The 12,427-nt window shown below is 40.6% G+C and overlaps 2 protein-coding genes across 5 annotated transcripts in view; one reads left to right on the top strand and one right to left on the bottom strand.

The window, feature by feature from the left end:
- The window catches only part of LOC132875034 (CD276 antigen homolog), a 56,547-nt gene extending 49,006 nt beyond the window's left edge, over window positions 1-7,541 (bottom strand). The window contains exon 1 of the mRNA XM_060911614.1: window positions 7,453-7,541. Within this exon, the coding sequence (XP_060767597.1) occupies window positions 7,453-7,490 (38 nt within the window). The 5' untranslated portion in view covers window positions 7,491-7,541. The remainder of the gene's footprint in view (window positions 1-7,452) is intronic.
- On the top strand, window positions 1,546-5,364 carry LOC132875030 (CD276 antigen-like). Of its 4 annotated transcripts, none has more exons than XM_060911600.1 (5): window positions 1,546-1,606; window positions 1,689-1,760; window positions 4,321-4,376; window positions 4,496-4,807; window positions 5,044-5,364. In XM_060911600.1, the coding sequence occupies exons 2-5, from the start codon at window positions 1,723-1,725 to the stop codon at window positions 5,217-5,219; spliced, it is 582 nt and encodes a 193-aa protein (XP_060767583.1). In that variant the 5' UTR covers window positions 1,546-1,606; window positions 1,689-1,722; the 3' UTR covers window positions 5,220-5,364. The 4 variants fall into 4 exon arrangements, with proteins under 4 accessions (XP_060767583.1, XP_060767585.1, XP_060767584.1 ...); XM_060911602.1 differs by having other exon boundaries at window positions 1,547-1,606; window positions 4,336-4,376; window positions 5,044-5,363; XM_060911601.1 differs by lacking the exon at window positions 1,546-1,606 and having other exon boundaries at window positions 5,047-5,354.
- Window positions 7,542-12,427: the final 4,886 nt, after the last annotated feature.

The raw sequence follows: 12,427 nt of genomic DNA on the forward strand, positions 1-12,427 counted from the left end.
CTCATAAAGACTTATTTGCGGTCGACTATGACAGAAAAGAGACTATCAAGTTTGGCTGTACTCAGCATTGAATCAAAGCGCACAAAAGCATTAGATCTTGATAAATTTGTGAAGCGTTTTGCTGAGCAACATGGAAATCGCCGCATTCAGCTGTTGTAGGCATGACAAGTTCATGTTCTGCTCACTGGTGAGCCTTTACAAAGCGTGAGGAAAAAAAACTATAAAATGTGACACTGGTGTAAATGGTTTAAATCATGCTGAACTTGAAGCAGTGTTGTTATTGTTGTTTTTTAGTGTCTGTTCTTTTGCATATACAGTATAAAACTGTCCAGAAACGGTATAGACCTCATCTGAGAATGTGTGTTCTTTGTGAACAATAAAGGCATGAGATTAAGTTTATCTGTATGAGTTTGTAAATGGCAGTCTGTGCCCTTTTGTAGTGTGTACATACTATTTGTCGTCAAACTGTGATTAAATTCAGTATATATACATGTCTGTAATACGTTGCCACCCCTCAAAAATTCCTGCCCCCCTCTTGCCACCCCATAAATATTTTTCGAGATCCGCCCCTGATTTCACATAGGTGATGTCTTTAAGAAAATTGACAGACAGGGATTGGCCAGGTGTGTCCTCTGGGGTAGGTCTGTTAGATAGCACAGGCAGTAATATATGACGCGGTGGTCCGGACTACCGTTGTGGTCCGGACCACGCCGTTTTCAGGTGTGGTCCGGACCACCAAGTTCAGAAGACAAATAAAAAGTCTTACTGTGAAGTTGGTAAAATTATTTTTCACTTCCCTCGTGGCAGCTCCCGCTTTTTTACATGCGTTAGAACTGGTATCTTTTATTGCGCGTGTGTTTTACGCATGCATTTCTCTTCCGGTTTGAGAAAAAATAACAAATGATGTACGACTTTGTAAAAAAACTCGTATTAAATGACAAACACAGTATGATTTTGGTAAGTTTTTATTTATATCGTAATATAATACAGCATACGGTGAACCGGACCACAATCCAGGAAAAATAATTAATTAATGCCCTCGTTTTGTATGGAAAATACGGTGATCCGGACCACCGCGTACCGCGTCATATACCTTTTTGTAAATAGCCCACTGTGTTGTACACAGGGGTGAAAATTAACTTCACAAAATATCAAACTTTACCGGCCACTGACAAATAAATGGTACAATTTACTGGCCACTCAACAGTAACTTATTAAGACATGTTTATGGAAAGTTATTTTGTACTGTATTAAATTCAAGATGTCACTGGTTGCAATTTTTTTTGTAACGTAGACTACGAAATGTACTTTTGCGCGCGTGCCGTGTCCCCGTGCATCCTTCTCACCTTTTTCACCCCTGACCAGTTTGCATGCCTGATTTGACATGTAAATAAGTAACGTATTTTTTTTACTTGAAGGTGGTCAAATAAGGTTTTGTAACTTTGCTGGTTTGATGAGTAAAAGTTTTTTTTAGTAAAAAAAAATAGGTGATTTTACAAGGTCTTTTTTTTTTTAATTACAGGAACCCGAGTCCATTAAGGTATGATTATAAGAATGTAGTCTGTTCGTATTCTTAAACCAAGGAAAGCAGAATGGGTATCAGCAGGTCAGACTCCAAACACAACTGATGATCAGTATTGAGGGGTTTTTAAATGCATGTTTGATTCATGATGTTTTTTCCTCAACAGGTCATTAATTTGAACTCTCGTTTCTGAAGAGAAGATGAAAAGAAGTTGCTCGAGCGTTATTGTGTACCATGGGTATGTATGTGTATAATGCAGAAAACTGTCTACTTGGTGTAAAATCTATAAACACAGTCTGTCATGCAGAAGGACGCCGAGGGTCTCTGGGCTGGACGGGTTGTGGGGGGGAATGGAGGGCAAAAACCCTATATACTGTATGTATAAAGCACAGTGAACATACAAACATGGACCCATCTGCAGTAAATGGTAATAAAAATAAGAATCCAGGACGTATCTGTAGCGCACTTCAGTCAGATAAGTGGAATAGAAGTAGTTAACGTGATACAAGTTTTTATTTGCTGATGCCACAAAGGCTGGTTTGAGTGTTTCACACTTCTGATCTCGCATGTGATTTCACACACACACACACACACACCATTCTCTAAAGTTTTTATACAGAAGGGTGTGTAAACCCTTAAACTGTGCTGAATGTAAATCGGATAATCACTCGTTACAACTGTGGCGAGCAGAAAAGCATCTCAGAACACGCAACTACACAAGACCATGTCAGGTTCTGCTTGTGTTTTAGCAGTCCTCAAAAAAAATCTCCCAGCCTTACTTGCCCAATGGGTGAGCAGCACCCCAAACATACTTGCCCGAAAAACAATTCCACTTGCCCAGAGCTTTATTTTATTTTGGAGAGAACAGAATGCGCTTGCTTTTTTTTTTTTTTCAATAATGGATGAAGAAGCATAATTATGATAAATCCACACCACGAATATATGCAGACACTTTCCGAAAGAAAGCAGTTCTAATAGCAGAGGAATGAATCATTTAGGGTATATTACGCTGTGGAGAGTTTTGAATGAGTATAATAATAATAATGCTGGAGCTTTGTTTCTGTTATCAGAGGAACACAGTCCTGTACAAAATGTCACCATGGAACCAGAGTGTAGAAATGAACCTACAGTTTAATAGAGTTCTACACAAACACACTGAACTTTCCAACAGCTGCGCGCATGTGAAATGGAAATAAATCGACTAAGGTAGGAAAAACTATTTTGGATAAAATTGTTATTGTCCGTTACACACTGATCAACCTGTGTGACTCAGCTGTGCCTTTGAATAGAGAATAAATGAAGAGGGAACTGAACATTAACCGTTTATTGAAATTATTACAACTGGAATGTGCTGATTCTGTTAGTAATTATTGTACCCTCCACTATGAGATAAAATCTTCCAATATTGTTTGAAAGTCTAGAGCAATATTTTATTTTACAAATAATTTCAGATACTGTTTTAACAGTAATAGAGTGCAGATAGCTGTGCAACTACATGTCCTTGGGGTTGTTGAACATGGAGGGGTGGGGAGACCATCCAGCCCACAGTTTAGGTCAGAGCCCTTAGAGAGTAAATGCTTTGGCTTTTTTTTTTTTTTAAATTACTGTTGGGACTTTTCGGGAAAAAGAAGGTATATTCCAACATGTAGCTAATGCTAACGCTAGGCCACAAATCTGCACTGTCACTTCGAGGAATTTTGTATGGATCATAACCGCTAATAGTCTAATTTCCGTGTATATCTGTCCTTCGCTTTTTTCCGACCAAGACTGTCCAAGTAATCTGGTAGTAGAGCTTTTTTTTTTTTAAGCTGTAGATCTCTTTGGGCAACAGCAACAGTCACCGGACATCTCCGCTTGGCTTCAGTATGTGAACAGCCAATCAGCAGGGCCCTTCTTCTTTTGGGTAAGATTGGCAGGTGGAAACCCAATCATAGGCTCCCATGCCACAATGAGAGTATATTGATAAATATTTAGAAAATACAAATATCATTACGCAATCTGAAAACATCAAAAGTAATATATACTGGGTCAGAGGTAAGGAACATTATTCAGTGATGTCGTTTATTATTAACTCCAATCGTGATCTAAAAGTTCCAAGTTCGACACCTGCCCGCTTCAACCGTGCTGCTGGAAGATGATGTCCTTGATCCTCGTCGCCCTTAGCCAATTGGTATAATTGCGTCGTTACGTGGACCCCTCTGAGCCGAGCTTTTCCAGTACACTCGAACACGCGCATGCTTGGATGAATTATAACCAAAAACAAGGAAATTTGAATGGTTTCCTCAAAATATTTTTGTACTTTTATATATTGTCATGTTGATGAATAAAACTTTTGAATGCATTTCCCGTGAAATGAGACGAGCTACTTTAGACTGGTTCCCTGCTCTCTTGGCGCAGAGTGAGCATACAGTCAGTGTCTCTGACGCTTGGTAGGATTAAGTTTATATGGGAACCAGTCCAGGAAAACAAGATTTTCGATAGACACAGGTGAACTTTGTTTTGATAAGGAGTCAGATGTCACGATGCGTGATTTCACTTTGCAGAAAAATAATAATAATCGAAATGTGCTACTGCCAGACTGATACTTCAAACCCGCATGATGGAGTGGTTGCCTGTGTTGCTTAGGTTGTCAGCACTAACTTTTGTCGTCCGATCGGACGATTACCATTCAAGTTTTACTCATCCTTGCACAAGCTTTAGTCGTCTCGGACGATCGGACATGCGGTTTTTTGAGCATTGTTTAGCCCAACGTTTTAAAGTTGCCAGAAGTGAAAGTGTGAGATTATTAATTTTTTTAATTTATTTTTCTGCAGAACCTGGCTCAGCTTGCTCTTCACATTTCTGATAGACAAAGGTAAGAACTTGACTCACTTTCATAAACCACATGAAGTGCATTTTCTGAGGTGTGAAAATATCTACTTCCTGTGCTTTACCCTCAGACTGTAAATCCTTTTCCTCTGATTTTTATTAAAGTGTCGGGGCAGATCACCACAGTTGAAGCTGTTCTAGGAGGCTCTGTGATCTTATCGTGTTCAGCCAGTCGCTATGAAAAGGTCGTGTTCTGGCGTCACAATAACACCAAGACGGTGTATGACATCATCGACGGTAAAGAGGATTTTCATGACCAGGATTCAGCGTACAGCGGCAGAGTCGAAGGTTTTCAATCGGAGTTCACAAAAGGGAATTACTCCATCAGATTAAGTGATGTGAAACACACTGATGCAGGAATTTACAGCTGCCACATCCCTGGCTCCAGGACTCTCCAAGTAGAACTGAAGGTTCAAGGTGTGTGTGGGTGTTTTTCCATTTCTGATTCAGTATTTGTTCGATTTGAGATTTCTGGAGCCTTAAATGCATCGCCTTCTGGTCCAGTTTGTTATAAATTCAAACATTGCACTTTGTTCCTTTTTATAATCCAAATAAGTATACAGTATAGTATCACCGGTGTGCAGATTATGCATATAGCCGAGTAAATGTTCAAGACAGATGAATCACAGAATTTGTTCTTTTTCCCCCCCCAGCAGAGTCTTCAGACAGAGCTCCACAGCCCACAATTGCAGAAACGAGCCGAGGAGCGAGAAGACGGTGTGACACTCGTTTGCTTTTCTCTGCAGCTCTGTTGGGACTGAGTGTATGGTTTTTGTTTGAGGATTTGAGTTTTGATAATTTGGTAGAAGACCTACACCTTTCTTTCTGATAAATGTGTTTATAATGTACATAGAGATGTACATTATAAACACATCGAAAAACTCTATGGGCGCTGTGTGAGACGGCTGCCTCTCCAGTAGCTCTGTAGTTTTTAGCACTTTAAGCCTTTTTTTTTTTTTTTCCACCTTTTTTTACTTTACGTCTTCGTAAGAAGAGCAGAAGTGTGTTTTACTTGTTTTCTCGCTTTTAGTCGCTTTTTCTCACTTTTTAGTTTTCTCACTTATTCGAGAGAGGAACTGCTGGTCCTGAAAACAATGGGACGAGCCGGCATACGACACCCCATCCTTGCGGAGCTGAGGAGGAAACCCAGGGGCTGCAAAGCTGGGGCTAAGCTAAAGGCTAGGCTAGCGGACAACCGGCGGCGCTAAAAACCATCCATTCCTTCCGTTATCATGGGGAATGTGAACTCGCTGCTGAATAAAGTCGACGAGCTTTCCGCTCTGAACAACCAGCGGATTTACCGGGAGAGCAGCTTATTTATCTTCACGGAGACATGGCTAACACACCTTGTACCGGATGCTAGCGTGGACCTGCGGGGATTCACTGCTCTGAGAGCCGACAGAGACGCTAAAGCATGCAGGAAAGGCAAAGGTGGGGGACTCATCATTTATGTTAACAACCGCTGGTGTAACCCGGGACGTATCTCCGTAAAGACAGTTTTATGTTGCCTGGACTTGGAGCTGCTAGTCGTTAGCCTGCAGCCATATTATCTGCCGAGGGAGTTCAGTCACGTGATCACCATCTGCGTTTACATCCGTCCAAGGGCAGACGCTGTGCGCTGTGCTCCCAACCCCTAAAAATTGGGCGCACCAACAAAAATCTAGGCGCGCCACTATAAAAGGTTGGGAGCACAAGCAAACGTCTTTGCCATACCAAGTATTACTCCTATTAATCAGTGTTAACAACCTTCCATTAAGTATTTGTATAGATTATAAAAGAAAGCCCACACTGATAGGTGCAAAAGAATTGGCGATGTGTGGTATTTTAGGTGGTTCTTGGGGAAGAAGGACAAATCACACCATTTGTTACAACCAACTGCTTTATTCCAGACTTGAACCGGCAGTCATGTCCAGGTATAGCACTGATGTCAAGTCAAATACACAGCCAGGCATACTGACCTGACAGAACATCCTATAGTACGGGTGGGTGTATCGATTTGAGTATCGATGGTATCGAGACCAAGGTGAGTATCGGAATCGGATCGATACTTTCGTCGCAGTTACTCTTCAAGACGTCCAGTAAATTACACGAATTTACTCAGAGCTCATGTGAGCATAGTTTCTCTCCAAGTCTGTCTGTGTAAACGGTGCACCCCTCTCTCTCTCTCTCTCTCTCTCTCTCTCTCTCTCTCTCTCTCTGCTGCGCACACCTTGCCTCCCCCCGCTTTGTCAGAGAGCTAGAGCATGGACAGAGTTCTCAGAAAAGGGAAGAATGTAAACATGTTACTGTTCCTGAACAAAAACCTTTAAATCTGTTACCAACATGGGAACAAATCCAAAAGGGCACCTCAAGGGATCCTTCCTTGGAGGGCTTTGTGAGCAACGAGACGAAGGTTATGAGCCACTTGTTGTTTACACCTGATTTGCACTATTTACTTTATTTTGTGCATATATTTGCATGCAATGGAAGGTTTTTTTTTTTTTTTTGGCGACATAGTCGAGGGAAAAAATCACCCAAAATTTCCCATTCATTTCTATGGAATTAATTGAAAAACAACGCACTTTTTCAATGTTTTTCAAACCTCCGCTGCTCTGGCATGCTTTCACCTAGAGACATGATTCAAACTTTAAAACGTAGAGAAACTTCTCCTCTGTGGATCCTTCCCAAAGGGATCAATAAAGCTTTATCTAATCAATTAATGCTGTATTTTTCTAAAGATTAAATATTTTGTCCTGATTGATGTGATTCAAAACAGATTGGGACCATTTAATTTTTTACATGTGTACAATCCTGTACGTGTACAAAGCCAAGAACACCTGCACTTTTCTTTATGATAATTTTTTTGTACTGTACATTACTGAATGCTGCATTTTTTTTCTAAAGATTAAATCTTTAACCCTGAATGTTGACTGATTTTTTTAAAAGAAGAATTAATTATTTTTTTACATGTGTAAATAAATGTGATTGAGAGAGAAACTTTCGGCACCCTTCTACATTACGGACTGTGTTTTATACATTTTACACCAAGTAGACAGAGTTTTCCACATTATACACATACGCACCCATGGGACACAATAATGCTCGAGCAACTTCTTTTCATCTTCTCTTCAGAGGCAGGGGTTCAAATGAATGACCTGTTGAGGGGAAAAAATAAAAACATCAATAAAACATGCATTTTAAAAAAAAAAACCCTCGACACTGTCAGTTTTGTTTGGAGTCTGACCTGCTGATGCCCGTTCTGCTTTTCTTGGGTTAATAATACTAACAGACTACATTTTTATAATCGTGCTTTAATAGACTCATGTTCCTGCGATTAAAATAAAGACATTGTCAAATAATAGCCTTTTATTTACTAAAATGAAGTAACTTTTACGAATCAAGCCAGCAAAGTTACAGGACCTTATTTGACCTTCAAATAAAAATACATCACCTTAGTTACAATTTGAATTAAAAAAAATAAAGGATTAAAGCTGCAAATTTTCATCCATCCATTATCTGTAGCTGCTTATCCTGTGCAGGGTCGCAGGCAAGCTGGAGCCTGTCCCAGCTGACTGTGGGTGAGAGGTGGGGTTCACCCTGTACAAGTCGCCAGATCATTGCAGGGCTGACACATTGACCGTAGGTGTGAATGGTTGTGTCTGTCTATTTAGACTAGAGCCACCAATTATCCTAACCTGCATGTCTTTGGACTGTGGGGGGAAACCCACGCAGACACGGGGAGAACATGCAAACTCCACACAGAAAGACCCCTGTCGGCCACTGCGCTCGAACCCACAACCTTCTTGCTGTGAGGCGACAGTGCTAAGCACTACACCACTGTGCTGCAAACTCATAAAATCAAATGTAAATAAAAATAAACATCTGATCTCCCTTTCCAGCATTTTCAGAAGCATCGACTTGACCTGACTCAGATTCTGAGGTTTTAGCTGCTCTGTGGTGCAATTTAAACTTTAATTTGGATCATTTTTTCAAAAATACATGGAAAAAGTTCAACAGCAAAATTTTCACACTATTTTGCCACTTTTTGGTGTCATTTTTTTTCTACGTGAGATGTACAGTCGTGTTCAAAATAATAGTAGTGTGTTTAAAAACGTGAGTAAAGCTCAAAATCCTTATAATAGTTTTTATTTCCATGCATTGGGAATGCTGCACATTATAGTCTACATCAAAACATGAAGAAAAATGTATCAATATTTTAATTACTTTACAGAAAATGAAGAAAAATGAATTTTAGGCTGTTCAAAAAAATAGCAGTGTCTGCATTTTTCATTACAAACTCAATTATTGACTGTATAAACTGAAAAAATCTTTAGGATTTAGCATTCCTGTGAATCACTAAACTAATATTTAGTTGTATAACCACGGTTTCTGAGAACTGCTTCACATCTGTGTTGCATGGAGTCGACCAACTTCTGGCACCTGTGAACAGGTATTCCAGCCCAGGATGATTTGACAACATTCCACAATTCCTCTGCATTTCTTGGTTTTGCCTCAGAAACAGCATTTTTGATGTCACCCCACAAGTTTTCTATCGGATTAAGGTCCGGGGATTGGGCTGGCCACTCCATGACTTTCATTTTGTTGGTCTGGAACCCTGATGCTGCTCGCTTACTGGTGTGTTTGGGGTCGTTGTCTTGTTGAAACACCCATTTCAAGGGCATTTCCTCTTCAGCATAAGGCAACATGACCTCCTCAAGTATTTTGATATATGCAAACTGATCCATGATCCCTGGTATGCGATAAATAGGCCCAACACCACAGTAAGAGAAACATCCCCATATCATGATGCTTGCACCACCATGCTTCACTGTCTTCAGAGTGTACTGTGTTTGGGGGTCGTCTGACAAACTGTCTGCGGCCCTTGGACCCAGAAAGAACAATCTTACTTTCATCAGTCCACAAAATGTTTCTCCATTTCTCTTTAGGTCAGTCGATGTGTTCTTTGGCAAATTGTATCCTCTTCATCACGTTTTTTTTTTTCACAGTGGAACTTTGCAGGGGCTTCTTGCCGATATATTAGCTTCACACAGGCGTCTTCTAATTGTCACAGTACTCACAGGTAACTTCAGACCGTCTTTCATCACCCTGGAGCTGATCATTGGCTGAGTCTTTGCCGTTCTGGCTATTCTTCGATCCATTCGAATGGTAGTCTTCCATTTTCTTCCACGTCTCTCTGGTTTTGCTGTCCATTTTAAAGCACTGGAGATCATTTTAGCCCAGCAGCCTATCATTTTCTGCACTTCTTTATGCGTTTTCCCCTCTCCAATCAACGTTTTAATCAAAGCACGCTGTTCTTCTGAACAATGTCTGGAACGACCCATGTTTCTCAGGTTTTCAGAGAGAAATGGATGTACAACATGTGCTGGCTTCATCCTTAAATTAGTGCCACCTGATTGACACCTGTTTTTTCACAGACTGAATGACCTCACTAATTGAACTCCACACTGCTATTATTTTGAACACGCCCCTTTCACTTAATTATTCAATTACACAGACTAGGGAACATGCATATCATGAATGTTGGGTCGGTTGGTTTTCTACGACTTTACTACACCTACTGGTAAATTATTTGCCATGTACTAATATAATTTCTACCAAAAGCCGTGATTGATCTGGTTAGTCATATTGGACTGCTATTATTTTGAACACAACTGTAAATATATGTAATAAAAAAAAAAATCCTCGACACTCAGTATAGTTTGGAGTCTGACCTGCTGATACCCATTCTGCTTTTCTTGGTTTAATAATACTAACAGACTGTACATTTTTATAATCGTGCTTTAATGGACTCGGGTCCCTGCAATTAAAATAAAATATCTTTTGTAAAATAATTGCCTTTTATAGACTTACTAAAATAAAATAACTTTTACAAATGAAGCCAGCAAAGTTACAGGACTTCGTTTACCTCCTTCAAATGAAAATACATCACCTAAGTTACATTTTGAATTAAAAAAAAGAGATTAAAAGCTGCAAACTTCATCTTATTATCTCTAGCCGCTTTATCCTGTTCTACAGGGTCGCAGGCGAGCTGGAGCCTATCCCAGCTGACTACGGGCAAAAGGCAGGGTACACCCTGGACAAGTCGCCAGGTCATCACAGCGCTGACACATAGACACAGACAACCATTCACACTCACATTCACACCTACGCTCAATTTAGAGTCACCAGTTAACCTAACCTGCATGTCTTTGGACTGTGGGGGAAACCGGAGCACCCGGAGGAAACCCACGCGGACACGGGGAGAACATGCAAACTCCACACAGAAAGGCCCTCGCCGGCCACGGGGCTCAAACCCGGACCTTCTTGCTGTGAGGCGACAGCGCTAACCACTACACCACCGTGCTGCCCCAGCTGCAAACTTATAAAACCAAAAGTAAATAGATCTCTGATCTCCCTATCCCTGTCTCTGAATCGTACTGTCATGAAAACTAAATTGTGAGGCTGCGCCATGATGTCGATACTACATGTCACGAGTGTAGTATCCCTTGGCGGGAGGCCCTGTTGATCGATGACACAGTATAGCTGAGATGGCCGTAGGATCATCCCGTTGCTTGGTGCCGGAACTGATGCCGAGTTGACTTATCAGAACTGCCATTGTGCATGATGGCCATTGGCTCAAGCAGAGCTCATCCGCCCTTTGACAGTTCTTGTTTTTCGTCCTGCTGGGTGTCATGCCACCCTCCTTACTGGTGTGGAACCAGTGGGGGAGCCGGTTTAGACACCGACCACCTGTCCATGCGGAAGGTTGTACTGGGTTACAATGTTACCAGTAGCAGGCTGTGAACCTGACCTTTTATATATATATATATATATATATATATATATATATATATATATATATATATATATATATATATATATATATATTTATTTATTTATTTATATCCCTTTCCAGCATTTTCAGAAGCACCAAGTTGACTTAACTCAGATGCTGAGGTTTTACCTCTGAGGTTTTAGATGCTCTGTGGTACAATTTAAGCTTTATTTTGGATCATTTTCCATATATTTTTGGGAAAAAGTTCAACAACAAAATTTTCACCCCATTTTGCACCCTTTGGTATCATTTTCTTATCTACAATTCTACAGTAGAAATGTAAATTTATGTAATGAATAAATTTAATTTTGTATTGATTTCAGTTTGTAAAGTTATTGGTCACAAAATTCAATACAAGCAGTTCAAACTTGTCAAAAAGTTATTGGGTAAGTATCGTACATTCTCCTTCAAGGAGGCATTTCACTACAATCATCATCATCCATGCACTTCTCCTTCAACAATTAAGCACAACAATTCAGATTTGTTCTAAAAACTTATTTCTTCAATCATTTTTTCCGAAAATAAAGGAAGCAAATTCTGTAAGGCTATAACTGAACCTTACTTCACTGTAGCATTGGTTTCTCTCTCATTTTCCACCTCTACTATACTCCACATGTGGAAGCATTGTATGCGTACAGAGAGAGCATACAGAGGGATTTACGATGCTAAGCTAATCAGAAGCTAATGTTGTTGCTCCTTCTGCTCATGAAAACAAAATTGCTGTCTTAGAGCATTTTGTCTAAGGGTCCAAGTGCTGGAAACACAAATGAGATGTAAAAATATGTTTAATTTTAAGTTATGCTTGTATTGTTGGAACACCATGGCCTTTGCGTTCCCCCACAGGTAAAAGTCAATCTGGGAATCTCGGAGGCCACTCCACAGGGCCACAGCGACCAATCCAAGGACCTGGAAACTGTTGCTCTGGCCATCCACAATGTATGGAGCCTTTGGGGACACCAGGTAGGACATAAAGATACTTTTTGTTAGTATTTAGGACCTACACCTCACACTTCAGGGTGGCACGGTGGTGTAGTGGTTAGCACTGTTGCCTCACAGCAAGAAGGTCCAGGTTTGAGCCCCGTGGCCGGCGAGGGCCTTTCTGTGCGGAGTTTGCATGTTCTCCCCGTGTCCGCGTGGGTTTCCTCCGGGTGCTCCGGTTTCCCCCACAGTCCAAAGACATGCAGGTTAGGTTAACTGGTGACTCTAAATTGACCGTAGGTGTG

This window comes from Neoarius graeffei, chromosome 27 (assembly GCF_027579695.1).
Source record: "Neoarius graeffei isolate fNeoGra1 chromosome 27, fNeoGra1.pri, whole genome shotgun sequence".
Lineage (NCBI taxonomy): Eukaryota > Metazoa > Chordata > Actinopteri > Siluriformes > Ariidae > Neoarius > Neoarius graeffei.

Bases quoted from the DNA above. Each gene is read 5' to 3' on its own strand.
- LOC132875030 (XM_060911600.1), top strand. From the start codon at position 1,723: ATGAAAAGAAGTTGCTCGAGCGTTATTGTGTACCATGG. The intron at 4,377-4,495 runs GTAAGAACTTGA...TTTTTATTAAAG, and splicing joins CACATTTCTGATAGACAAAG to TGTCGGGGCAGATCACCACA. The intron at 4,808-5,043 runs GTGTGTGTGGGT...TTCCCCCCCCAG, and splicing joins AGTAGAACTGAAGGTTCAAG to CAGAGTCTTCAGACAGAGCT.